This window comes from Anastrepha ludens, chromosome 2 (genome assembly GCF_028408465.1).
Source record: "Anastrepha ludens isolate Willacy chromosome 2, idAnaLude1.1, whole genome shotgun sequence".
NCBI lineage: Eukaryota > Metazoa > Arthropoda > Insecta > Diptera > Tephritidae > Anastrepha > Anastrepha ludens.
In genome coordinates, this window is record NC_071498.1 from 27,357,635 (window position 1) to 27,384,265 (window position 26,631).

The window sequence follows — 26,631 nt, forward strand, 5'->3', positions numbered from 1 at the left end:
TCCCCTGTCTGATTTGCCTGAGTGGGCACAGTTCCTCAAAGCAATTGATTAAAGTACCTTCTAATTTCTTCATCTTCATCTTCAATCATTTCTGCTGATTTGAGTTTTTTCAGGTTTGGTAATCGCTCTGTTACAAACTCGCCATACCTGTCCCAGTCCACATTTCGAGGATTCCTACCGGAAGGTATTGATATTGTGTCAATTCCCAGTCGGAATTCGATAAGACGATGATCAGAAAGAGAGTCCTCTTCCAAAACTCGCCATCGGTTGATTTGATTGCCAACTGACCTATTGTTAAGTGTTAAATCAATCGCCTCTTGTCTCCTTCTGGTCACAAAAGTTGGTTTGTTACCAGTGTTTTGAATGACCAAATCGGACGACAGGATAAAATCCAGTAACTTGAGACCTCTGGGGTTGCATTTGCTGCTTCCCCACACAATGTTCTGTGAATTTGCATCACAACCCACTATTAGCCCCAGATTATTGGATTCTGCGTACTTGACCACTTCTCTTAGCTCCCTCGAAGGAGGTGGCTGTAAAGAGTCGTAGGGTAGGTAGGCCGAAACTATGATAGCTTCGACACTGTTCCCACTTTTCAAGTACTTTATTTTTGCAGCAACGATATCTCCGGAGCATAGCTCTTTTAACATCGTGTGTTCGATCAACCTTGGCATGATAATACATGCTCGCGGTCTCACATTCCCTTCACAATGAAGTATTTGTCCCCACGACATAGCACCTAGACCACAGATACGCTTGTGACATATTCCAAGAACCATATTAGGCCTATACCCATGGTTCTTGTATAAGTATTATGTGTGGGTTTCTTTGCAGTTTTGCATGCCTACGGAACAAGAGAGCCGTATACGCTTTGCTATGCTGTAGATTTATCTGTGTAAATATTACTTCATCATGAATCAGTCATGAGACTGAGTATATTTACGCTTTGTCCTCCACCTTATCCTGGACACGGAACTGGATCCGCCCCAGATGTAGGTGAGGACGGCACCCATACTTCGACTTAAGAACCTTGAGGGACTCAAGATCGATACCCAGTACCAGGTGGGAACCCGCCTCCGAAGTGGTAGCGGATTTCTGCTGATGCACGAGTATACTCTCCAGAGAGTCTTGTCAAGATCCTTATTCTGGACACGGATGCGTTTGAGGAGTTCTGCTGAATTACAGGAAGGACCCGGAATCCAGACACTCGCTCGTACCAGCCTTTCTTTGCTACTCTCAACAAGAATAAACTTACTGTTTTCGCAGGCTCGAATCTTTGCTATCGCTTTTTCTAGCCATTCTCGGGAAAAAGCATTGGAACAGTGCACCTTTACGATGCCGTCCACCACGCTTTTCCCCTCGAAAGTCGGCGCGTCTTTCGACTCACCTATAGCTTTCCAAAGATAGCTGTCAAGATAGTCTTGTTGCCCTTTGGACAGTAGACCATCTTGTTTGTCGCTATGTATCTCCACCGTCATTGCCTTTGCTGCCATTCTCGCGAATGATTCGCCAGACGTTGACGGAAGAGTGTCATTCGACATTTGAGGTCCCTTAGCCTCTGCCTTGTCAGGCAAAGGTTTGTCTGCCTTGGATTGGGTCGAGGATGCAGGCATTTCCGAATTCCGTCTCTCGACTTTCCTCTTCTTTGCCTTTCTCCTCTTCCCGGTCGTTGGCACAGACCCCGTTTCGTTTCCGGAAGAGCGCAGCGCTACAGAGGAATCCTCTGTTCTGCCACGCTTTCCCGTTTCCGTTAAAGGTGTCGAAGTTGACGGAGCTTGAGTCCTTGCCTTAGCTAGTGCTTCGGCTTGCCTCGCCTTCTGTCTTCTTCGTTTGATCTGTCTTGCGGTTGGACCAACACCTGCGTTCGACTCTCCAATAACTTCGGTCTTTTTACCGGTACTTACCTGATTCACACCAGGTTTAACCGTTGTCAAAGACTTACTCGGTACCAGAGATCCGTCTGAGTCTACTGAGAGGTTGTCCGCCATCTCCACATCCTCCACAACTTGTTCAGTTGCTTCAGATCGTTTCGATATATCGCTCACACTCACTCGGCTCTCCATTGGCATAGCCAATGTGCCATGTTTCACCACTAGTAGTGCGCTTCCTCCGGAACCCTGGGTGTCAGTTCCGGTCATAGGGGAATGTGGGGTTCGGGCCAGCACATCCGATGCCCGAGCCGAGGATTTCCCGAAAGTGGGTTACCTCGTGCAGAGAGATCCTTTGTTAACCTCCACATTGCGATGAAATGCATTTTATACCTCCTGCCAGGTTGTCGGTACGGTACTCTCCACATAGTAATTGGCTGGCCACCAATTCCGCCGTTCCGCGGATGAGTGGATACCCAATTCCTATATGGAGCTGCCCTCTTAGTTCGTGGTAAGTTAATCTCCATAGCATGGGGTTAACTCGCCACTTAAGCCTCATCCCCGCGGCAAGGAGACCGACATGACAAGGAGTAGGGCACCTACTCATCACAATACCTCATCCAAACCCGGTTCTCTAAGTAAACCTAAGATGTAGCTGGCTTGAGCTGAGTGCATATGTGCCTTTCTTCTGCCCATATTAGGCCTATACGTCTATTCTTTCTTCTCCCTACGGCATCGAACTCGAGATATACAATATATATGTTAAATTTTCCGGTGGTTGATTCCAAAAACGATAACAGTCAGAAGACAATATCCTTAACCTTCACAGAAGGCTGCACAATTTCCGGTGACTGCGAGAATGTGAGTGAGCATTTTCAGCTTGACCTTAGGGAGTTTTATGAGATATCCGAATCTCTTTCGATTGTGTCCTTCCAGGTAAAAGCTCCGAATAAATTGGTTCCGACGGTATAACCATGCCGGTTTTGAAAAATTTGGGTTCAAGGAGAGTAGACTATAACGCTAGGAGTTTCAATCTGTCTCTTATCTCTGAAAAGTGGAAAACAGAAACAGTAATTCCAATACTGAAACCTGAGAAACTGATCAACCAAAGAGGGTCAGATTGTCTGATATCTCACCTTTCACCAGCAGCGAAAACTCTTGAATCCCTTCTGTCAGAAATAACTAGTAGCGTTGGAACAATCGAAAGCTTTCGGAGCGGTCAACCATTCCACACTGCTCGATGATGTTTAAGAATTTACTCTCTCGTCAGGACTGAAGAGGTGGTCCGTAAATTACCTGTATGGTCGACAGTAGTGTTTCGTGATTAAATATCTTAATAAATCGAAATAAAGCAATGAGTGCCTTAGGGTGGTGTCCTTTTACTTGCTTTTCAACTTCTATATTGCGACGATTCCTCAACTATCAGATTTTCTTTGGCGTCAGCCAATGGCTGCAATGACCTGTGCTCCAGTTTTTCTCGCCTCTTCACTGTGAGGAATCTCCAATTTCCCCCCACTAAATCCACAGCTACCCTATTCACCACCTGCATGAAGGAATTATGTATTGCCTGCTCGTATATGTCGCACTAGTGACACACAGTAGGAAAAGACGCAAATTTGCCAAAATACTGCAATCAGGATAGCCACACCTGCACTGTCTCCTATAACAGCTACATAGCGAAGCATCTAGGTTCACTGTTAAGGACCATAACAATATGATCAGCAAGTAATTACCGCTGGGATGCTCGCGCAGAAACCACCGCAGATCGTTGACCATGACATTCAGTTGCCTTCAATATAGGTTAAGCTTCTGCCTATCCAGAATCGACCCCGACATAATCAAAATATATGCCGCATGTCAAGGTACTCCACGCGACACTAACCACCTATTCACGTGCCCCTTAAACCCATTTATCTTATACTCCCTATCTCTTTGGACTCATCACTTCGAACCAACAACAAGAGCTACAGCTGCTTCCGTGTGCTTTGGCATAGCAGCGATGTAGATATTGTACTAAATAAACTCCTACTTATCCAGAATTTAACAGACACAACGTATGTCCGGGATGAGAAGGTAGCCCGCAAAGCACAAATAACTATTAACATGTAGCAGCACAAAAATTATGTAAATACTGACATCATAAATATTGAACGTGAACAATACATCGCGCGTGAAACGTGATCCACCAAAAATATTTTTTTCGTCAACCCATATACCGCAATGTTTATCGTGTGGGGGTCGCCTAAGTAATCGATAGATAAACATTAACGAACAGCACTTGTTCTACATTGTTTTTATTTCTATAAACAAAAGTGGGTCGTGAATTTTGAATTAACAAAATGGGTGAGTATATAAAAAATTATAGCTCTAGCCCTGACTTAAAGGACTATTAATTACAGGTTGTGATGAAAACAGCACAATTGGTGCCTTAGAAAAACAAATTAACCTATTAAAAGAAGAGTACACAAAGTTACAGCGTAGCTTTGCTGAACTTGAGCGGAAATATGGTGAAATAATCGCTGTATCATGTAAAGATGATTCCACTACAAGCTGCTTTGTGCCCCGCTTAGTTGCGACAGTGGCTACTCTTTATAATAAGAGCATTTATTCTGATATATGCATTAGAATTGGAGATGTAACTAAACCTGCCCACAAATTTGTTCTACATGCACGTTCAGAAAAATGGAATGAGGAAGTATTAAACAATATAAACGAACTTGATTGGAGTACACTTGAGGAAGATGTTGGAGTTTCCCTTTTACGATGGATTTATACAGACGTTGCTGATTTGAAAAACTCCCGATTTGCTTTAGAACTTCTGAGGGCAGCTCATTCCTTTAAATTGCCCGGTTTGTCGACTTTGTGTGAACGTGCTTTAGTCGTTTGGGCTGACATTCGGTCCTGTGTAAAATTTTACTGTGTTGCTGAAGAAGTGGGTGCAACCACGCTTCTAAAATATTGTTCAGAATTGATATCAACCCACTGGGACGACTTGACTCCTGTGGACTTTGAACATATGTCCGGGCCTCTACTTTATAATATGTTTAAAATCAAAACAAACTATCCGCTACATGCTGCAGTGAGATTTTTAAGAGAAGATGTTGTGCTTTTATGTTTGCTAGAGAATGATGCTAAAGTAAGTATTAAAACATAAAGCGCTAATTCATATATTTAAGAAATTAAGAAATTTAAAAGTAGTTAATATAAAGTATTTAGGTACTAAAATTTATACCTACGTGTTTACTTCGGCCGCCGTAGCCGAATGGGTTGGTGCTTGATTACCATTCGGAATTCACAGAGAGGTCGTTGGTTCGAATATCGGTGAAGGCAAAATTAATAAAAACATTTTTCTAATAGCGGTCGTCCCTCGGCAGGCAATGGCAAACCTCCGAGTGTATTTCTGCCATGAAAAAGCTCATAAAAATATCTGCCGTTCGGAGTCGGCTTGAAACTGTAGGTCCCTCCATTTGTGGAACAACATCAAGACGCACACCACCAATAGGAGGAGGAGCTCGGCCAAACACCTAACAGAAGTGTACGCGCCAATTATTTATTTTTTATTTATGTTTACGTCGTATTGCCTTTCGATTGGGACGCCTTGTACGCTCCAACAACATAAGGAAATAAAGCAAACATATATCCCAAGACAATATTGTGTAGTTCAAACAATACGTTTATTGAAAAGAAGTTTTTGGCCGAAATAAGGCACCCGCCTGCGAACCAAGCTGATGACGGCAACAAAATGTCATTGGTTGATTTTTTCGTGTGTCGCCAACACAATCTCAGTAACACACCTCGAAGTGACGTCAGCCCATCAGCTGATTCTGTCGTATTCGGTCAGAGCCGAATAACGGTATTTTAAAAAACTCACCTTTGACATCAATGCTTAATAGCAAACCTGGTAATCTATCATCCTTGCGTTATACTTACCCCTTATTTCTCACCACTTTGTGCTCTGTTAATCAAGACTTAGACTTATCTTAGTTTTCATAGAAATTTAGAGGTTGTCATCGCGATTGCACCAGCGATATTTTTCATCGTCCATGTTTACATTGTTTTATTTTGCTTATTTGTTTGCTTTGACACATTTCCATATGTTTTACATTTGTACGAAAAATATATTTAACATGGTGTATGTATTTGAAGCAATAATGCAAAATATGTGTATTATATGATAGATTAATTCTCTCACAGCTCTGAATTTACGTAAAATACATAACTTAGGAATCTAAGACCTCTGTTAGCCAAAACTTAGATTTCGCAGAAACTTAAAAATTGTTACTCAGCATGTCATCACGATTCCACAGCCTTATTAGTTGTTTATTGGCAGCTCGATTCCCGCGCGGTTTTCAATTTTAAAAAAACATAACTTAGGAATATAAAACCTACAGCTCTCTATATCTTCTTAATCAAGTTGAAGCAGAAACACCTGGTGCTGGTAGGTTGACCTGAGTTACGTAAAATGATGTCCAAGTATTGGCTAAATGAGCTCTTAGAGTTACAGAGTCTTTATGGTAAACGAATTACATATATGCATAAAATTATACATTATATTAATGTATTTACGTATTTTCTTAATGGTCGATTTACGTATAATTTCAAGAGAACACATAGGGAAAGTCTTAATAAACCCTTAATTTTATACTAAAGGAACAAAAAGGAAAATAAAATAAAGTATATCATTAATAATACGCGATCAGCATAGATTTCCCGAGGTCCTGAGTTACATAGATCACCACGGCAGTAGCAGTATGTTTTTCCCGAGGCGGACAAATGATTTTCCTTAAACTCAATACACCCTTCATCGTAAACTTCTTGGACCGAATGTTCTTGTTGCCATTGACGGTTTTTAAAAACCTGCAAAATATTAAAACATTTGTCTAAAATTTATAATATTTAAGACTTATGTATGCTCATCTTTCAACCCAAAGTCTTAATCAAGCCCTAGTTGCCGTATGACTGTGGTATTCATCCCTAAAAGCCATTTGCCATTGCTTGCTGAAAAATAACCGATGGTAGATATTTCATGACAACAATGGGAGCCGCCGTAACCGAATGCGTTGGTACGTGATTACCATTCGGAATTCAGGGAGAACGTAAGTTCGAATCTCCGTAAAACACCAAAATGAAGAAAAGGTTTTTTCTAATAGCGTTCGCCACTCGGAAGGCAATGGCAAACCTCTGAGTGTATTTCTGCCATGAAAGAGCTCCTCATAAAAAATATCTGCCGATCGGAGCCAACTTAAAACTTTTTTTGTTTTTAGAAATGTATGCAGAAATTACCACCTTCTGTTATACTATGTAAAAAATTCATTACAATACCTTTATTCTTTTTTACAATATCGACATTCTATTGCATTGGACTTGTAAAGCAAAGTTCGAACTCGTTTATAATTTATGTATGCATATGTAGTTACTCGTGAAATTTGTGAACGAAAAGCGAAAGAAAATGGCTAATTCCGTCAAATCTTTGCTGCTTATATCAGCTTGACTAGTTTGTTTTATATTTTTGCTTTCCACGTAATTTGATAAACTACCTAGAGTTCTTGTACACGTCGTTTGCAAAAGAGAGTAGTTAGTATCTTATTAGATGAAAACGTTGAAGCCGCATTTTGGATTTTTTGTTAGGACGTATCAAACGAACGACACGTATAAGTACATCAATTGCTAGGTGTTTGGTCGTGTCAAATTTATGTTGCTTCTCAACAGCGAATGGTTTCTATGAGATTTGGAAGCAATTTTTCTATTATTTCATGTCTCATGTCCATGAGGGTCAAGCCTCGGGCCACATCTTACACAGCCCCTGCTGATTTTTCAATAATAACAACACAAACAACTTTAGTGGCAACTTCCTCCTCAAACAAATGAGAAATCTCTTAAAGTACATGTGGATATGAACACGCCTAATAGTGGGTAGAGTCTTTAGGCAGAAATATATATGTATGTAGAAGATTCAACTAAATTAAGAATTTTTCCAAACACTCCATATCGTTGAATGAGCGATTTCATGAGCGAATGTCAAGTGGTTTTAATTTTTTAACCATCTTCAGTTTTCGTGTTTGGCGGCGGCATAAATCAAGACGCACACCTAACAAAGGATGTACGCACCAATATGAATATGTCATTGTTTAGTGTAAGTGTAACGAACCTGTGTAGTGTCTTTTTGGTTAGCGCAGCCTCTCGTAATAGTATCTTGCATTTCGTGTTGCAAATGAAGTGTTGATATTGTTTTAAGGCACATTGTTGAAAATGGGCAGTCGGTTATGAATTCTTCGGACTCGTCAAATTTCGTACACATTGGTGTGAAAACTGTTACGTTTCGTAAAATAATTTTTTCCGATGTAACGCTGCACTTGAAACATTTTATCGCCATACAGGAATCTAAAAAACCATTTTAATTTTTTAAAATATGTTATCAAATACTTATTATTATTATTGTAATTATTATAATTGATTTAGATTGAAATTGGTAAAATTAGCTGCCAGAACTTTCGCCTTATGTTATAAAGGATTTTCCAATAACAGGTGTTATTGGTGAATGGATTGTGCTATCGAGAAATGATTAACGATTTTTTATGGCCGGAATTGGATGGTATTGATCTGGACAACTTTTATTTTCAACAAGACGGCGCTACGTGCCACACAAGCAACGAAACCATTGATCTTTTACGGGAAATGTCTCCGAACCGTGTTATCTCTCGAAGAGATGATTACAATTGGCCACCGAGATTTTGTGATTTAACACCTTGTGACTTTCGTCTTTGGGGCCACGTGAAAGAGAAGGTCTAAGCCAACAGCCCAGGGTCGATTCAAGACCTCAAAGATGGAATTCGTGAGGCTATCGAGGACATAGGGCAACCACTTTGCAATTCGGTTATGGAAAATTTCATGAAAAGGATATTGTCCTGCCTCTTTATAATGAAAACATCCGATCATTTATATTAAAAAATAGCATTTTTCTTTGAATATCAAAATAACACCTCTTATTCGAAAATATTTATAATTTATGTTTTTTAAAGTTGACCGTTAACTATTGTAGTTTTTTTTTAAAGTCCCATAAAAAATATTGTTCAGTAACAGCTGGATCACCGGTTGAGAGCCACTGCCTCACCAATTAGCTCATAAATAGTATATTATTCCATGGTGTTAAGATTTTTAGAGGTGTGCCATTTAGTAAACCGTTATTCGGCTCTGAACGAATTTGACAGAATCAGCTGATGGGGTGACGTCGCTCGGTATGTGATTAACAAAATTTAGCTTGGGTTACTGATATACGAAAAAAATCCACCAATCACACTTCGTTGCCGTCTGAACAACGACTGATTGGACGTGTGTGTTAAATGATTGTGCAAATTTCGGCTGACGAGAATCAATACAGTTTTCGCTCATATGGTTTTGTTGCTATCTGAACAACGACTGATTGGACGAGAATGATAAACTACCAGGTTTGCTATTTAGCTATGGTGAAAAATAAAATTGTGAGGGGAACTTTGGCTGCCACGTCGCTGGGGGATTCGGCGGCCGAATTCTGCACGACCATTTCAAATGTATTCACACATTCATCCAATCAGTCGTTAGACAGCAACGAAGCAGCATGAGTGAAGATAATTTCAGACATATTCACACAATCATCCAATAAGTCTTTGTTCAGACGACAGCGAGGTGTCATTGGTTGATTCTTTCGTATATCACCAACACAATCTCAGTTTTTTTGTAAACACACCACAAGTGACGTCAGCCCATCAGATAGTTCTGTGAAATTCGCTTACAGTCTGTTAAAGAGCTCACCTTTAAAGACTTTTAACCATAAGAGGCATAACTATGACTGCAATGTGTTCAAAACTTCAGAAAATGTTGGTCGGCCCATTGGTACATCATCAACACCGTGCAAAATAAATAAATAATTTAAGTAATTTCCACATTTGCTAACAGCCATATTTATTAAAGCACTACAACAAAAATTCTAACGGTGTTAAGTCGGAGCCTCGTAGTTACACGATCAGAGTATATTAGCTTCTCTATGGCCACTCTTGGCTTTTCGAAGTCCCAAAGGCGACATTTCGGCTATTAACGTATTTAAAAAATGTGCACTCGAAAAACAAGATTTTTTCAGCAAAAGCGATATTTTCCACCTGTTTCAAAACTTATGTATACAGAGAAGCTTTATCGAAGATGATGATCATTTACATAATTTTCTGAGTTCATGCGAGCACTAATAGACAACAGAAAAATATTTTCAATCGGATGTACTTATATCTCAGAGACCCGGTTTATCAATGGAGTTAGTGATACTCCTTACTATATAACAAGTTACGAGCTTTTTCGTAAAGCGGGTTTGTCCTTTGTCAACGTATCTGTTCTCACACGGTATGGAAATAAAACCCTTCAATGGAAGGTATGGCATGGATTCTGGCTATGAACCAACTATAATATAAAAGAGATACGGTGTTTTAAGAAAAAAAGTAGCACAAAATCGGTTCTTTGCTTACATTGTGCGTTTCATTAAAGGTGGCGGTACTAGGCCAACAACAACATTGAATATCACGTTAAAGTAGAATACAAAGGGGTGATTTATTTGTGAAGGCAAAGTAGAAATAAAAAATTGGCCGTGTTGAAATTATTTTAAAATGTTCATAATATCTTTTGAATTTAAATTCAGTACAAAATTTTAATTTTCAATTACAAATTTCAATGCAAGTAATACGTTTCGTTATTCAATTCAATGACATCCGAATGTACATGGCGAAACAAAAAGAGATCAACTGGCCTACGCTACCGCCTTTAATAGATCCGCCTTGGTTTGTGTTATACAAAGCGGCGATTGTATTTGGGTCTTACAAAATTTAGTGAAAATTACAATAATAAAATGTTTACTTTTCGCCCTTTCGTCACACAAAACAATATGGCGCAGAAATCGCTCAAAAAATAAATTTGTTGCATTTTATTTGATTTAACATCTTGGGTTCCGCAGCTTAATTCGTTAAGGGGTTACATGGGTTTCGTCGGGTAAAAAAAGGCCTATTTTCAATATTTTTTTCTATGTAAAAATTATTTACTTAATTCAAACTTTTTTGTCTTATAGATACTTATTTAAAGAATAATTTCTGAAATTTTCAAAAAAAAAATTAAAACTCCTCCATTGTGACGTCATTTCCGGTGACCCCTCGAAAAAAAGATGCGTCCGCGATGTCAGCATAACTCCTGACAGGCTCATCAAAAATGAAAAAACAAAAATAAGTGCTTTAGTTAAGGCCATACACTCGTGCTTGAACGAAGGAAATAAAAAAAAGTAAAAATTGGAATTTTGGCAGACATTTTTGGAAAAAAAATGAAAATTTCGGTCAAATTTGCTTGACATTTTTTTTTTTTAAATAGTTGTAATTGAAAAAAAAAAAAAAAATCCTTCGTTCAAGCACGAGTAAATTGTATTTTGAACACCTGCGGAAAATTTCATCATGATCGGTTGAGTAGTTTTCGAGAACATTTGACTTTGAAAACACAGTTCAGAAAAACGCGTTTAAAGTTTTGAATAACAATAAAAGTGGCTTGGAGCGCACACATTCCAAAGGCTGTATCTCCGAATTTATTATTCGGATCGACTTAAAAATTTAGGATAAAATTAATAAGCCAAAAAAAATAAATAAATCGATTTTTTGAACCAAGGAAACCCATGTAACCCCTTAAGGAGTTTCACTAAGTTGATCGCGACCGACTTTTTTGTATCCGACCTGTACTCTTAAAACAGCTCACATTTTACACTGATGTCATCTGTCCAAATATTTATATGGCTTGTTTGTAAAATTTGTGAATGAAAAACAATACGAAATGAATAATTCGGAAGAATATTTGGTAAATTTGTATATTTTTTGAATTCTAAAAAATTTATTATATATATTTGTTACATTCTGAAAAACATATAATATTTGGTTCGATATTTTCATAAAAACAAATTATACAATGTTTTATTGGTGTTTCCAGCAGTTTGACGTTTAGCGTTTTTTTACTTTGCAATACTATTAAGTAATCAGGTCGCATATACATATATACATAGTTAATTGCCTTTCAACTCAAACTGAGTATGTCAACTAAAATAGGTTATTTTCTATTATTGATTTCAAGGCGCATTCATCATTAAAAGTTGTGACACTAGACAAACAACAATGTTTTGTGTGTTTGATTGTCACGACAAAGTAGAAAACAAAGAACGAATTCCCCTTGTTTCATTCTGTGCTGACAGGCACATGGACTCGGGGAAGGAAAAAAAGAAACAAATCAGCCGATTTACCGATACCACCTTTAATAGATTTGCCTTGCGTAATTCGCTAAATTACCAATATGAAAAATAATACAGAGGGTGCATTTTTATGAACGAATAAAAATTTACCTTAAAACAAGACATACACCATACAACTTGGCATTCAACTTATTGGTCGTTCGATTCACTCATATTAACTTCGAATTAAATTTCTTTGACAACTTCATTATGCACAAAAATAGATTCCGATGTAGTTGCGATACTTATTATTAATGAAATAAGACAATAGAAGGAAATGAAAAAACCAGTAATAAAAAGGTAATATGATCAAAATAATTGTTCAGGGCTTCTAATGAGAAGTTTTTGAAAACGGATCACGGTCACGGACCACAAGGTGGCTTTACGTTACCGGACCGATTAGGATTTATATCCGGCAGCATTTTGCAAATGGAAAATATTTATATTGCTACAACATCAACCACAAACATTATTTAGGGATGAATTATGAGCTGAGATTAAAATATTTTGACCTTCATTCAACAGTTGAACATCTTCAACCAACTTGACCTCAAATGTAGCAATTGCTGCAAATTTTTAGTAGTTGACTCAACCAGTTGAATGCCAAATTTTTCTCTTATGCTTTCACACGTACACGACATTAGACGCGTTCATACAGGTAAAACTTTTATTGCTTGAACTTCGCGCATACTCGTTTGGTGTTTCCCGTCGGTCACTTGTGTGTGCACTCCGTTTTAGTTTTTGTCTACAGCCAACAACAACGTTGCGAAGGACGAGAAGCACGAGTAATTCGGTGCCCCTCTCCTTTCTTCGTCTCCCATCTTCCACAAGTCACGAGTTGAAGCAACAAAAATTGCTCTGTATGAACGCGGTCTCAGCGTACTTTATTAAGAAATGATCTTGAAACTTATTGTCTTGTAATCTGTGATTGTGTCAATCTCACGGACGGACAATTACAAGATCTTTTAATAAGCTGAACTTAATATTGAAGTGTTAATTACTAATAAGAAGATTAATACATTTTACAATATTTACATATATTTTGTAATACATAATACAAATATTAACATTAATAAACTACATATGTATGTACATAAACAAAAAAATATGAGTTTAATTACCTTAAAGATGGATTTTTGAATATAATTTCAAGCTTTATATTTACATATTATACTTAAAGTAAATTTTTAATTAATTTAAATTCAGAAGATTAATACATTTTAATTATTTTTGCTTTAATTCTAATAAAAATCTCAACATGAAATGAAAGTGAATGTGACTAGATTAAAAGGTTAATTTTTCAATATAATGTCTAAATTTTACATGGTTTATACATATAACAAAAAAATTCTTTTTCAGTTTGAAAATTTTGCGTTTGAATTTTTTTTAGGCGTGGAACATTCTTATGGTAAATTGTCAAATAAAACCACGAAAATTGGTCAGTGCTACGAAAACTTAATTTATGAGTTTCGTAAGTTAATAGGTTAGGTTACGTTGAAGCGGTTGTCCACTGTGGGGCACAATCAGGCTCAAGGCCCATTGTGATGCCGCGAGTGGAACTAGCCCTTATCCCTCCTAAAACCAATGTGTATTTTTCAACAATTTTGTAAGATCCTTAATTTCGACAGAGCCTAGATCTTCCAATTCATTAAAGGATTGTCCACCCAAAATGGCAAGTCTACGTCTGAATAGAGCAGGACAGTGACAAAGAACGTGCGGATCGTCTCTTCCTCGTCTAGAAAACTTCAGCAGAAATCATGTGTTGCACACTCATTTTCTGGGCGTGCCTACCGATTAGGCAGTGACTCGTAAGAACTGAAATCAGTGTGTTACGACTGTGCTTATCTCTTCTTAGTAGCAGTTCCGTGCGTTTAACATTGAGAGTCGGGCGATTTTACAAGTGGCTTCATTACACCATCTTTCATTCGATACTCTTATAATTTCTTCGCGGATACGTAGTTTACATGTTTGCAATCTGTCAATTTGGTACCGATTTTCGCACGTTCATCGGCTCTGCAGTTCCCCTCAATGTCACAATGGCCCAATGGAACCCATGCTGTCATGTGAAAAAACTCGTTAAGAAATGGGCGGCATTTCATGGATACCTTGGAGGTTGTCGACTGTTTTGTGAGGGATTTTATCGCCGCCTGGCTATCAGTGTAAATGTAGATATCATCTCCAGGTATCGCATCACACTTTACAAGTGCCCCGCTTTCATTATTGCCATCAGTTCAGCCTGAAAGACACTGCAGTAGTCGGGAAGATGAAAACTGAAGTAGATCCCTAGATGCTCGGAATATACACCTCCGCCCACCCTGCCCTTGAGCTTTGAGCCATCTGTGTATGCATGGATGGACTCGCCCTGTCTTGCCACGTCCCGTTCCCACTCTTCCCTCGAGGGTAGGCGGGTCGTGAACGTTGTAATGGCAAGTATAGGCGGGACTGTATAGTTCACCTGTCCCGGAAGCCCCAACGTGCCATTCAGGATTTTGTTAATAGTAAGTTAATACAAAATATAAAATGCGTTCAGAGGCTAGCAATCGTTCTTTAAACCAGCTCCCTTAGACATTTGCCGATCTATTGAGATACCACAGTAGCAGTTTACCTGCTACTCTTCGTTAAACCATTTCGTTTTAAGCTCAAACCATTGATCTGACTGACACTTATATCCTTACGATTATCAGTATTATCCAACGATAGGTCACAGTATTTAAACCTAGTGGCATACCACGCAGGACAGAGAAGATGTCTGATGTCTATTGTATAAGTAACCAAAAATTGTAAATGTGTCAGGATTGGAAAAAAACAGCGAATAAAAATATGTCTTACACCGAAAGCAAGCCTTTTTTTAATATGATATTAACTTTAAATTCTAAATAAGCGTATTTCCTTTGCAGTTTTGTACAAAATATTAAAGCTAAGTCTTAAATACGAACCTGTTAATGATAAAATGATTAACACTAAAGTAGCCAGACTTATAAATTCGACGCTGATATAGGACTTCCCGACCTGTTAAATTTAAAAAAATTTCAAATAATTCTAATGTGCAGGCTATTATTTACTAGAAAAACTAAATCTTGTGGTTTCCTGACTAATGTTGTACTAGTTCAACTTTGTAATATTTAGTTACTAATTGGAATGTTGAAAAATCTGGCTGTATGCTGAGATATAACTGAATCAATCACCAATTTGTTTTTTTTTTTTTTTTTATCATCTCTCCGAAAATTGTTGTTTGTTTATAGTTGGGATATATAATTTTTCATTAAGATACATATCTGTACCCTGATCAAATGATTATAGAATGGAATGTAAAATAACTAAATTTCTATCGAGGTACACAAAATGTTTACTACTTTTAGGTGTACCGTTCCGTTAATGGCGCCATATGGAAAATCGTTTGTCCTGCCTAAATTTTGAGTGTAGTCAAATTAATCGAAATGATAATAGCACAGGATAAAGCGTGTTTCAGAAGGTTTTAAGTTTAAGAATATTTTTTTAAATTTAAAAGAATAAGAAAAACGAAATCTTATGGCTTATTAAAATGAAAATGGTCTCATTGTTAATGAATTAAGATTTAATTTATGTAGCTGGAAAAAAAAACATGCTGCCTATAAATATCCCAAGCCCTTGTTGACGGTTTTTGACTCGCCTGAATTAGCTTTACAAAATATTCCAACGGAGTCAAATCGTACAATTTGCATCACATTGCTAATAAGTTTGTTCCAAAGAAAAAGTGGCGAAAGTAAGCTAAGCCAATTTGGTTTAATGCTAAATTTTTTAATATCAACAATAAAGAAAAGAAAGCAAATAAATGATGCAGCTCTGTATGTTAGTCACCATCACACTGCTACAATTTTCTGCAATTTCATCTGCGTCACTGCATTATCTCTTCCTTTATCAATACTTACAGATCACTAGCCCAAGACTAATTCTTAGAGAAATAGAAATAAATCATTTGTTATCCCTAAAAAGCACGTTTCATAAACTGGAACTCTCCCCAGTAAGCAAAAAATCAAAAATTACAATGAGATCTTAAAACTTATTCCTTGATATGCTGATTTAACGCGTTAAAAATATATAAAATTCCCCAAACTAAAATAAGAGTAATTTTTAATTACTCAAGATACGAAATTTCACTTTCTCTTTTCACATGGTAATATCTTTCAACTGCATTTGCCAAAAATATTCGCAGTAAATTGAATACTTTGTTACTAAAAATGTATGCAATGTTTGGGTGCCGAACGTAAAACTAACTAAATGACGGTTTTTAGTGATGGTTTTTTCAGGTCACTTATTTTGGTAATTATCCAGTTTGTGTGGCACATGGGAAAAATGAATAAAAAAAAATTATAAATGAGTAATGATGCTGCTAAAAACTTTCCTTCTGCCTGCAAATTTTTATACATTTTTATCACCGAAGTGATTCCTAATAGCCCGCAATTTTGTGATAACACAACTCAGAGTACCACAAGTGAGGAAACAGTGAACTTTGGCTACTAATGTGTTTATATTCTTATAATAATTAAGGATAGAAATCAAAACCACTATTCGCTTCCAGATTATTAATTTTGAAGCCGTGACGAATTGTGTAGTAATCGAATGGTTTTTTTTTTTTTTTTTTTTTGAGACCAATCTCGGCCGCCACCCCGTATCCTCGGTAATCCGTTAACACAGCACTAGTTTTTGTTTTTTTAAATAAACGAATTTGGTAAAATTTTTGAACTATTTGTAAGGGCGTAAACTGGTGTTTTTTTCATACTTTCTCAGCATACAGCCTACATATATTCATTTGCAAGTTCTAACTATACCATTGCACTTATGATTAAGAATATTAAAATACGATTAAAAAGAAAAATATAATTTTCAATATCTGGATGAGATATTAGCAGTTATAACTAACACAAGTGAAATATAAGTTTTTATTTTGTCATTAACACTGCTGTCTTAGGCCTTTTCGAAAAACATCGATGTTTTGTATGAGTTCGATAAGTTTTCGATAATTCGCTATAATGCTGTGTTTTGACGACAGGTTTTCTCATTAAATGCATCCAATTGGTATTTCTATTTGGGTAATTATCTAGTTAAAGCCCGGGTGCCAAATTTATAGGTACCAATCGGCGCGTTTTGGTCTGCCACAATTTGTACCCTCAAATTTTCAACATTAGGAGAAAAGATTCATGTGAGAAAGAGAAATTTAGACAGGAATTCACCGCACCGAAGGTGGTTTATGAAAATCCATTCCATCAGTGATAAGCGAAATAAAAATTTTTAATAGAAATGATAAACACTGAGATATGTATATGCATTGAACTAGTTTTAATGGCGATATTTTAAATGATTTGCTAATATGCATAGAATGTGCAAATACATTGAAGGCATGCAATTCACAGAGGCTGCTCTTAATTTTAAACCCGTGTTTAAATGTTCTACATTATTTAAATTAATTAATTTTTACTCAACTTTCAATCTAACGAAATACGCCACGACGTCATGTGTTTTTCGTTTAAAAAATAATTGTCGCAAAATGTCATGTCCTCCATTAATTCGTTGCAAGAAGTTTCTCTGATCTTATAAGTCGACAATTGCTCGTATGCAGTGTCTGTTTTTGCAGTTTTTCAACTGTAATTTTTTTTTACCTTGTTCACTCCTCTCGGGAACATAGGGCCTCGACAAAACTTGTCTTGCGTTGGTTTTGTTAATCTATTTGATTTTTGACAGGGTAGGTGAATAGCCTGTCGCTACTAGTCCTAAATAGTGGGAATGCCCACCTATCGTTGGTTAGGAACAACGCCTTTTTACTGCTTGGAGCGCCATCTGTGTTTCACATTTTTCTGCCAGAAAGATCGCACAGATGGTTGAGGACTTCGCTAAATTTGGTGTGTCTGCGCTATTACAACTTAGATTATCTATCCTTAATTTTCTTAAGAAATTACTATGAAAGTGCTCATATGTCGAAAATGTATACGATCCGGAAAAATTAGCTTAATAATTTCATTTTTTTATAAAGAGTTACTGTTAACATATATAGATACTGTACTGTAAAGACTCATAGCGAGAAGGAAATCTTATTTAACCAAATTCACTCCTATCACCCACCGAGAATTTGATTAGCTCACTTTGCGCAAGTTTATTTTCCTGGATATAGTACGCCCGTTCAAATAACATGATTATAAAGTGGAATAACGATGCCACAAAAAGAGAATTATGAAAGCCTTGTGTATTTCTTTAAACATTTTGTTTAAACAAACTGTGCAATTCTTGCAATTTTTCTGCTAGAAAGTTTAATTTTGCTATTGCGATAACTAGTAACAATGAAATTAAAAAAAATTTTAAAAATAATCTCTTTAGTTCATTAATTAGAATTCCTCGGATTTTTCCGCCAGTCATAAGATATATAGCTGATTTGAAAGTTTTGAAGAACATAGATGGTTAAAAACAATTTTTAAATTCTAACCTATTTTACTCTTTACATAATTTCAGCTATCCGAAATAACTAATTGTTTGTCTGACCAAGGGCAGTTACCACTTCAATTAGCTTTGGCAGCGAAAAGTCTTCCCATTGCTCAAATTCTTGTCAATAAAGGATTCGCAGATTTAAATTCGTATGATGCAGAGGTATCAAAATGAATTCGTATTAAAAATCGTGCATGCTATTTTTATTTGACTTTCAGGGGCTTACTTTGTTAATAAGAGCTATCAAAAATTACGATGAATTTTCGGCGAACTTTTTATTGGATAATGGCTGTGGATTGAATTTAATAGCAAGGTGCGTATTATGAATTTAAATTCTTGGTCATACGCTTTCTAGGCAGATATATTTATTTTAATTGTAAGTTTAAACTTTAAGCGTGCCGTGCGCCTGATCCACTCTTAATCCCTTCCTGCAGACTTCTGTTTAGAATCTTTAGATATATCGTCACGCCACAAGACAGATCCTCATTCCCAAAAACAATTTTTGTTAAACTATGAGGCAAAATTTAATCTTTCTTTATTTTTAATATATAATATTTCCACAAAGAAGAAGGTACGAAAGAATTATCGTCCCCGCTTCTGTTTTGTTCGTCGAGAGAGGACTTTACTACACCATTGCTGTGTCCAGAGAGTCACCCTGTCTGAAATCTCATTTGGTATCAAACGACTCGGAGAGGTCCTTCAATTTTGACGGCGCTACTGGTATTGAGCAACGTAATTTTGCATAGCCGTATTAGCTTTGCGGGGACACCAAATTAAGACATCGCGGCATATAGCCAAAGGAGTCGTGCTACCACTACCTGTTTAATGTGCCTTGTCGCAATTACTTTTTTCTGCTGATTCCTTTGATTTGGGTTCTTACTAGTTTTCACTAAATATTAATGAGCTGCGAAGCTGTGTAGATTATAAACGAAGAGACCGTTTAAAATTTTCTTTAAAGTTTTCCATGAATCGACGTGATCCAAAATCGTTCGACCTTATGGTCGGTAGAAATAAAGAAGAGTTAATTAGTATTAAAAGTCGATCGCAAGGGTTTGCTCAATATTTTTTGTGAGCAATTGCAAAGATTGGACAGTTGAACTGAGTGCATTTACGTTCTTGTTGTTGTGAAAGTCCTGTCCGAACGCTGGGTGATCGTGTGACGGTGTAACTTCTTCCTTCTCAGAACTAAAATTAAAAGATCAAAATTTTTCTTTTTGCCGTTGAACCGGCCGTTTTGTATGTTAAGGCTGTGCTTGAAAAGAAACATTTTAGGCTGTCAAACGAACTCGCACAGTTTAGCAGTTATTTTCCTAAATTGAAGCAGTGCAGGAAACCTCCAGCGGAATATTAGTTCAGGCCATGGTGAAAAGATTTTTTGATGTGTTTACAAAATAACTGAAATTGTGTTAGTGATATAAGAAAAAAATAAACCAATGACACTTCGTTGCTGTCTGAACAACAACTGATTGTGTGGACAAGTGTGTGAATATGTGTGAAATGATTGTGCAAATTTTGGTTGGCAATAAGATTGTATTAGGAATATACCAAGAAAAATCAACACAGTCTTCGCTCATGTTGCTTCGTTACCATCTGAGCAATGACTGATTGGGCGAGTGTGTGAATAAATGTGAAATGATCGTGCAGAATTCGGCTGCCGAATCCCCAAATGACGTAGCAGCCAAATATCCCCTCACAATTTTCTTTTTAACCATAGTTAAAGAACAAATCTGGTAAATCTATCATCCTTCAGTTTAGGTCCTTAAATTGAGACGAAGTCGGACACAGCCTAAAGCATTTAAGCGCTGACAACTGGGAGCAGAGGCCCAGTGGTAAATAGAGCGTGATTGGTCACTGGTCTAAACAATTAAGGTTACAAGTATACCATGATAATTCACGATAATAATGATTTAAAATCAGTATGAGTATTTCAAATATTACTGGATGTTTCTCGCAGAGGGTGGATATAAGCATGGTGTCGAAAAGATTAAGGAATAGCGCAATAAACAGTGTCCACGGTGCCGGAAATATTGTTGGCCGTAATGTCTTTAGTGAATTAAATTGGAATTGATTAACGAAGGGAAAAGAGATAAATGGATTTGTTTTCCTGAACGCGATTTCCTGACAGTAATATGTGCACCAATGGAAAAATTCCACCGCTAGACAAAAGTAAAGGCTGCTATGATATAAATTAATATTTTAGTTAAAACTATTTTTATCAAAATTTTCAATTTGCGGTCATAAAAGGCGGAACAGATGTGCAAAAGCACGATATCCTGGCAGTAACCACGAATGGCATGTATGAAATATGAGTAATTCGCAGGAGTACCTTGAACGAGGTTACAGTGAAGGAGAACGAAATATCTGGCTTCTAGGTAATAATAAAAAGTAATTTAAAAAACAACAACATGAGATAGGTTATAAAAGTTGCCCTTTTGCAAATTTGTAAAATTGCTGCTATATATTTATCTGCTTTTGCAAAAAAGCTCGTGCAGAGGGGTCATCTCTACTACGGCACAGATTGCATGGATCTGCCATGTACTTATATGTATTTCTTGCGATATTATAGTTTTATGTGGAGAAGTATTATTGTTTTCGCTATTATTCCTTATACGTCCTAGACTAAAAGTTTATGCTACTTGGATGCCCGAAGTAGATATATCCGCAAAGCTTTATTAATGTTTCTTCCGTATAGACGTGCATGCGGTTGCTTTCCCGTCCAGTGGAGTATATGCTTACGTGCTTCCAAAAACTCGTTGCTGTAAACTAAAAGAATGCATTTCGCATGCGATTCGGGTGAGGATTTAAAAAAAACATGTGGTCTAATTAACTCACCCTGTATTGTTTCTCAATTGCTTTGATATCTTTATGAAACCGTTCGGAATATTTCTCACTAAAGCATCAAAATTGGGCGGGAAGAAATACAAATGGTTAAGAAGATAATTCATTGTTAGTGACTTGCAAATAGGTTCTTCTGCTTCATTAGCGCGATAACCGCATACGCAATTTTAGCAGAGTTTAACAAAGCGCGCAAGTCGTTTCTTTCTCGTGCTAACCGGTTGGACACACCAAAAAACATTATTACTATGAGGTTAATTCATCTTTATTTAATAATAAAGTTTTTGTTTTATTTATCTTTAACACTTAAAAAAAACTATTTTTGTGGGAACTTCACAGATCAGCTGATTTACCTTTTTTCCTTTGCCTTGGCGATTACAATTTTTGTTTTTGTGCTGCTGCTTCCAAAAATTCGCTTTGCTCTTTATTTATTTACTTAATTGATGTTTTTCAAATTGTAATTGCGATTAACAGCTACTGCTTAATTGCAATATTCAGAGAAAGAATTTGTTTTTATTTATTTATTTTTATGTAACAAAATTTTATTATTATGAAACATTTCTACTAATTTATTTTATCATATTAGGATTCAGCAGGAAATTTTACATTGGTATATTTACATTTTTGATTTAGTTATATATTTTTTATCACTAAAAACTGCGTATGAGAAATTTAATTAAAAACAAATCTGTGTCAAAAAAGTGTAAACGAATTGATCTAGAAAAATGGTATCTGGTATCTCTTTTTAGCCTTACTTTCACAAAAGTTGAATTTTGTCAATATCGCGATCCAGCTTATTATAATTAGAGATTGTGTAATACATTTAAACATAAGAAGTAGAAACCCAAATACACATTGCAATAAATTATAAAATAAAAACGCTCTTGGAAACAACCTTCTATCTTACCGAAGCTTCATAAGCCTGGACACACCGATGTTTTTCATTATTATTCGCAGAAAATATGTCGTACCAATATTATTTATTTAGAACTATATTTATAACATATAGAAATTGATTGCAAAATTAAATTAAATACTCCATCTCATTCAATATGAGTGAGCATGTGATTCCTTCTTGTTTAATAGATTTAAATTTCTTGCAGGAAAACGGGAGACACTGCTCTTCATGTTATTTGCAAATATTCTCCTGTAGAAACTGATCCAGAAGTTTTTACTTCCATACTAAGTATTGGCAAAAAAATACTTGCATTAAATCCAAATATTAATATTCAAAATGCTGAGGGTGAAACTCCTATTCACTTAGCTGTAATGTCTGGTAACAATGAAATGTTAGATATGTTGCTGCCTTTGCCTAATCTGGATATTAATTTACAAACGAGGAATGAGGAAACCGCCTTAGAATTGTGTCTACTAAATAAAACAATCGCTCCGCAATTGCCCACGACGTTATTAAAACTTGGCGCCAACGCAAACCCAATTAAAGGCTCTACTCAAGATAATTTATTACAAATTTTGGCTAAAGAGAGCTTGGAGGAATCAGCAATTTTTTTAGCAGATCATGCAGATGTTAATCATGTTAATGGCGAAGGACTGACTGCACTGCATATAGCCACAAAAAAGAACTTATCAAATTTAGTTGCCAAATTATTACAAGTTGGTACTAATCCCAGCATTCAATGTCACTTGTCTCATATGAGCTCACCTATACATTTGGGAGTAGAAGCTAACGCTGTTGATGCTATAAAGAAATTCGTAAACCATAAATTAATATCGTCGACTTTGAAAGAAATTCCAGATTTCAACTGCAAAGATGAGAATGAAGATACACCATTAAGCCTTAGTATAAATTTGAAGCGAAGTCATCTGGTTCCTATTTTAATAGATGGGGGAGCGGACGTTAATGCGCGAAATGGTCAAGATATGGCACTTTTACATCAAGCGATTTTAAATAACGATACTGAAACTGCAATTTTGCTTCTACAATATGGTGCAGATCCAAATTGTTTAACAGGTAAGTTTTTCCTTTTATTTGTATCAATGATTTTAACATGGAATTTTGAACATAGGAAATCAAGAATCGCCTTTACAGCTTGCTATTCAGCATAATATGCCCCAAGTGGTTGACACTTTATGTGCTAAAGGGGTGTCTTTAAGTTGTTTTTCAAACAACACGAAGGATTCACCACTCTGGATGAGTCTTGAGCTTGAAAATGAAGATATCGCTCAAATATTATTACGCCACGGTGTTGATACAGATTGCTGGCATACTGGACCAGGTAATTGTCTTCAAACTTTGCTGCATCGTGCTATAGATGAGAAAAAAGAGTCTATAGCAATTTTTCTAATAAAAAGTCAATGTGATATTGATTCTCCTCGCCATCCCGGACCTAATGACGAAGGAGGAGATGAAGCTAACCTTAAAGCTTCCCCATTACATTTGTGCTGCCATTGCGGTTTTACCAAAGTATTGCAAGCACTCATAGACCATGGGGCAAATGTGAATGCACTAGACATTAACAATCAAACCCCTATCCATATAGCGGTAAGGAACCACCAGGAAAAAATTGTTTCTATTTTGTTGTGTCATCCAAATATTGATTTAAAAATACGTGATAACGATGGGAACACTCCTTTCGCACAAGCTCTTATTGTTCGTAATCATAAAGCAGCAAAACGAATTCTAGAACGACTGCCAAGCGCTGCAGAACAGATGGATCATCGCGGACGTAATTTCCTTCACATATCAATACTAAAAGATGATTTGGAAGGTGTACTGTTTTTGTTATCAGTTCAAGTAGATGTCAATTCAAGAGTGCACGACGTGAATCAAAGTACATCCTTACATTTGGCTACATCATCGCGGAATGAAATGATAATGAGAACTCTGATCCTAGCAGGCGCATGTGTCAATGAAAGAGATGCAATTCAAAAGACACCACTTCATGTTGCAACTGAACGAGGAAATTTAACTGCCGTATCCGCTTTGTTGCAGAATAACGCAGACTATGATGCGGTTGATGGTGAGGGGAATAATGCTTTACATATTGCGGTACGTGGAGGTCATTTAAGTATAGTTCGTGAATTATTGACTGAATCAAGAATAGATGCAGAAGCGGTAAATTTCAAAGGACGAACTCCACTTCATGAACTTTGTCGTATGGGGGAAGATAATTCAGCAGCCATTATTTGCGACTTATTCTTTGAATGCATGCCAAAGTATTCTATTAATACTCCAGATTCAGATGGAAATACGCCTCTTTTACTGGCCTTTATGCGTGGCCAGTCGCCATTATGCAAAGCTTTGGTAAAATATGGTGCATGCCTCGGTACGGAAAATAGGGATGGCATTAGTATATTCAACTTCAAATTGGCCACAGATCAACTAATATACAAGCTGCTTGATCAACTACCTCAAGAGTCTCCATGGTCCGAATCGGATGTATGCCAAGAATGTCGCATAAAATTTTCCCTAACAGTACGTAAACATCACTGGTAAGTTAAATATCAATTTAAAGAACTTTTGCTATATAAAGAGATTGACGAATTATAAATAGGTACGAGTATATACATATGTGTTCATTGTGTGGAAGTACAAAAACAGTACGTCACTGTGGTGGTTATTGTACATGAAATATACCCTTTATTATGAACGATAAATGTACATTTAACGCATGTACCTTATTATGCAACAAAATTATCTACTTCATTGCCATTGAATCCTATATATTTTCTGCATTAAGAATCTAAAAATCCATAGTCTTCGAAAATTTGGTTGCTTCGAAAAACATTTTGAGTGCGTTTTCCAAAATGCACATTTAATAAACGCGGCACTATGAACATATTTCGAAAAATCAATGTTCGAAAGTGCTAAATGCAAACTTAAGGGGCAGCATAAACGCGCTGGTTAGCACGAGAAAAAAGCAGCTGGCGCGCTTTGTTAAACTCGGCTAAAATCGTTTAAGCGGTTATTGCGCCAATCAAGAAGAAACAGATAAACGCCTCATAAATTTGTAAACTGTTCCGATCAAGACTTAAAACTCGAATTACGAATATATAGTGTGTATATATATAACAGTGAATAACATAAACGATTTTTTGCATTTATATAGATTTTTCAAAAAGAGTTCTCAAACTTTGACATTGAATAAGACAAATACAGTTGTTTTTCTTATTTTTTTACACGTTCAATAACATTAAGTGCTCCTTGCGCATCTTTTAAAAAATAACGCCCGTTACCGCCGGTCAACAAATGGTCACCTTTTTTAATTATAGAGGCATCTAATAAATCTTCCGTTTCAAAAAATTCCAAGTTTAACATTTTTCATTCCATGAAATTAAGATAGCAATCAAATACCCTTAAAACTAATGTAGAAATTTATAACGAATATTGAAATCTGTAAAATATTTTCATTTCTATGAATTAAAATGAAACTTTAATATACTAGCTACATATAACCTTATCTAATTTCAGCCGTCATTGTGGGCGTGTTTTATGTTCCAAATGTTCCAATAACGACGTCCCAATTCTTAAATTTGGGTTAAATAAGCCAGCTCGTGTGTGCGAAACTTGTTTTACTGTTTTACAAGGAGGAAACGGAAGTCTGCAGTGAGAAGATACTAAAGTCAAACAATATGTGCAATCAATACGTGCATGTACATAATCTATACACTATGTAATGAAATGCTTGGCATTGACATAATAAATATATTCACTATATATGAGCATATGTAAATAAAAGGTCTGTTCCGAAGTAAAAATAAATTCTAGAATGTTGTTTTCAGTAGTTCAGATCTTTGATCAAAATGCGGTAAATAAAAATTCGAGACAGGCTACTCGTTAATTTTATCACCCCATATCTTCATCAGCGTTTTTCACCGGCTGCTGCCATTTACTGGCATATTTTCTTACTGGAAAGTAGAAGGAATTAATTCATACATTCTTGGCCATAAAATAAAGTAAAACCTTAGTTTTACCTTCCTATTTTTCTTCATTACAGACTTTTACAGCAAATAAAAATAGTAAAAAGCTAGGAACAAGTACAAAAGAGGGAAGCTGTCAAAGTGGATTACGAAGGCGCCGTGGAAAATGGGGTAATTCGCGAATTACGTGCCGCGGGAAGATAGCATAGCGCCTTCGAATTCCAGCTACTGTTAGTTGCAGTAAAGTTATCGATAACAGAATTTTATTAAGTCAGCAACTATGTTGAATGTAATTCGAAGGGTAATTGGGAACATATTACG

General features: G+C 36.4%; 2 protein-coding genes across 2 annotated transcripts; one reads left to right on the forward strand and one right to left on the reverse strand.

Annotated features, from left to right (window-relative positions):
- The first annotated feature begins 4,113 nt into the window (after positions 1-4,113).
- Positions 4,114-26,163, forward strand: LOC128866590 (rabankyrin-5). The gene is made up of 7 exons (XM_054107453.1): positions 4,114-4,211; positions 4,268-5,004; positions 18,622-18,756; positions 18,813-18,907; positions 22,533-23,401; positions 23,457-24,882; positions 25,862-26,163. Exons 1-7 carry the CDS (start codon positions 4,208-4,210, stop codon positions 25,998-26,000), a joined length of 3,405 nt encoding a protein of 1,134 aa, XP_053963428.1. The 5' UTR covers positions 4,114-4,207; the 3' UTR covers positions 26,001-26,163.
- On the reverse strand, positions 5,881-17,041 carry LOC128866598 (uncharacterized). Its single transcript, XM_054107465.1, has 4 exons — positions 16,950-17,041; positions 15,078-15,150; positions 8,017-8,249; positions 5,881-6,725 (listed from the first exon to the last, which is right to left on the reverse strand). Exons 1-4 carry the CDS (start codon positions 16,950-16,952, stop codon positions 6,513-6,515), a joined length of 522 nt encoding a protein of 173 aa, XP_053963440.1. The 5' UTR covers positions 16,953-17,041; the 3' UTR covers positions 5,881-6,512.
- Positions 26,164-26,631: the final 468 nt, after the last annotated feature.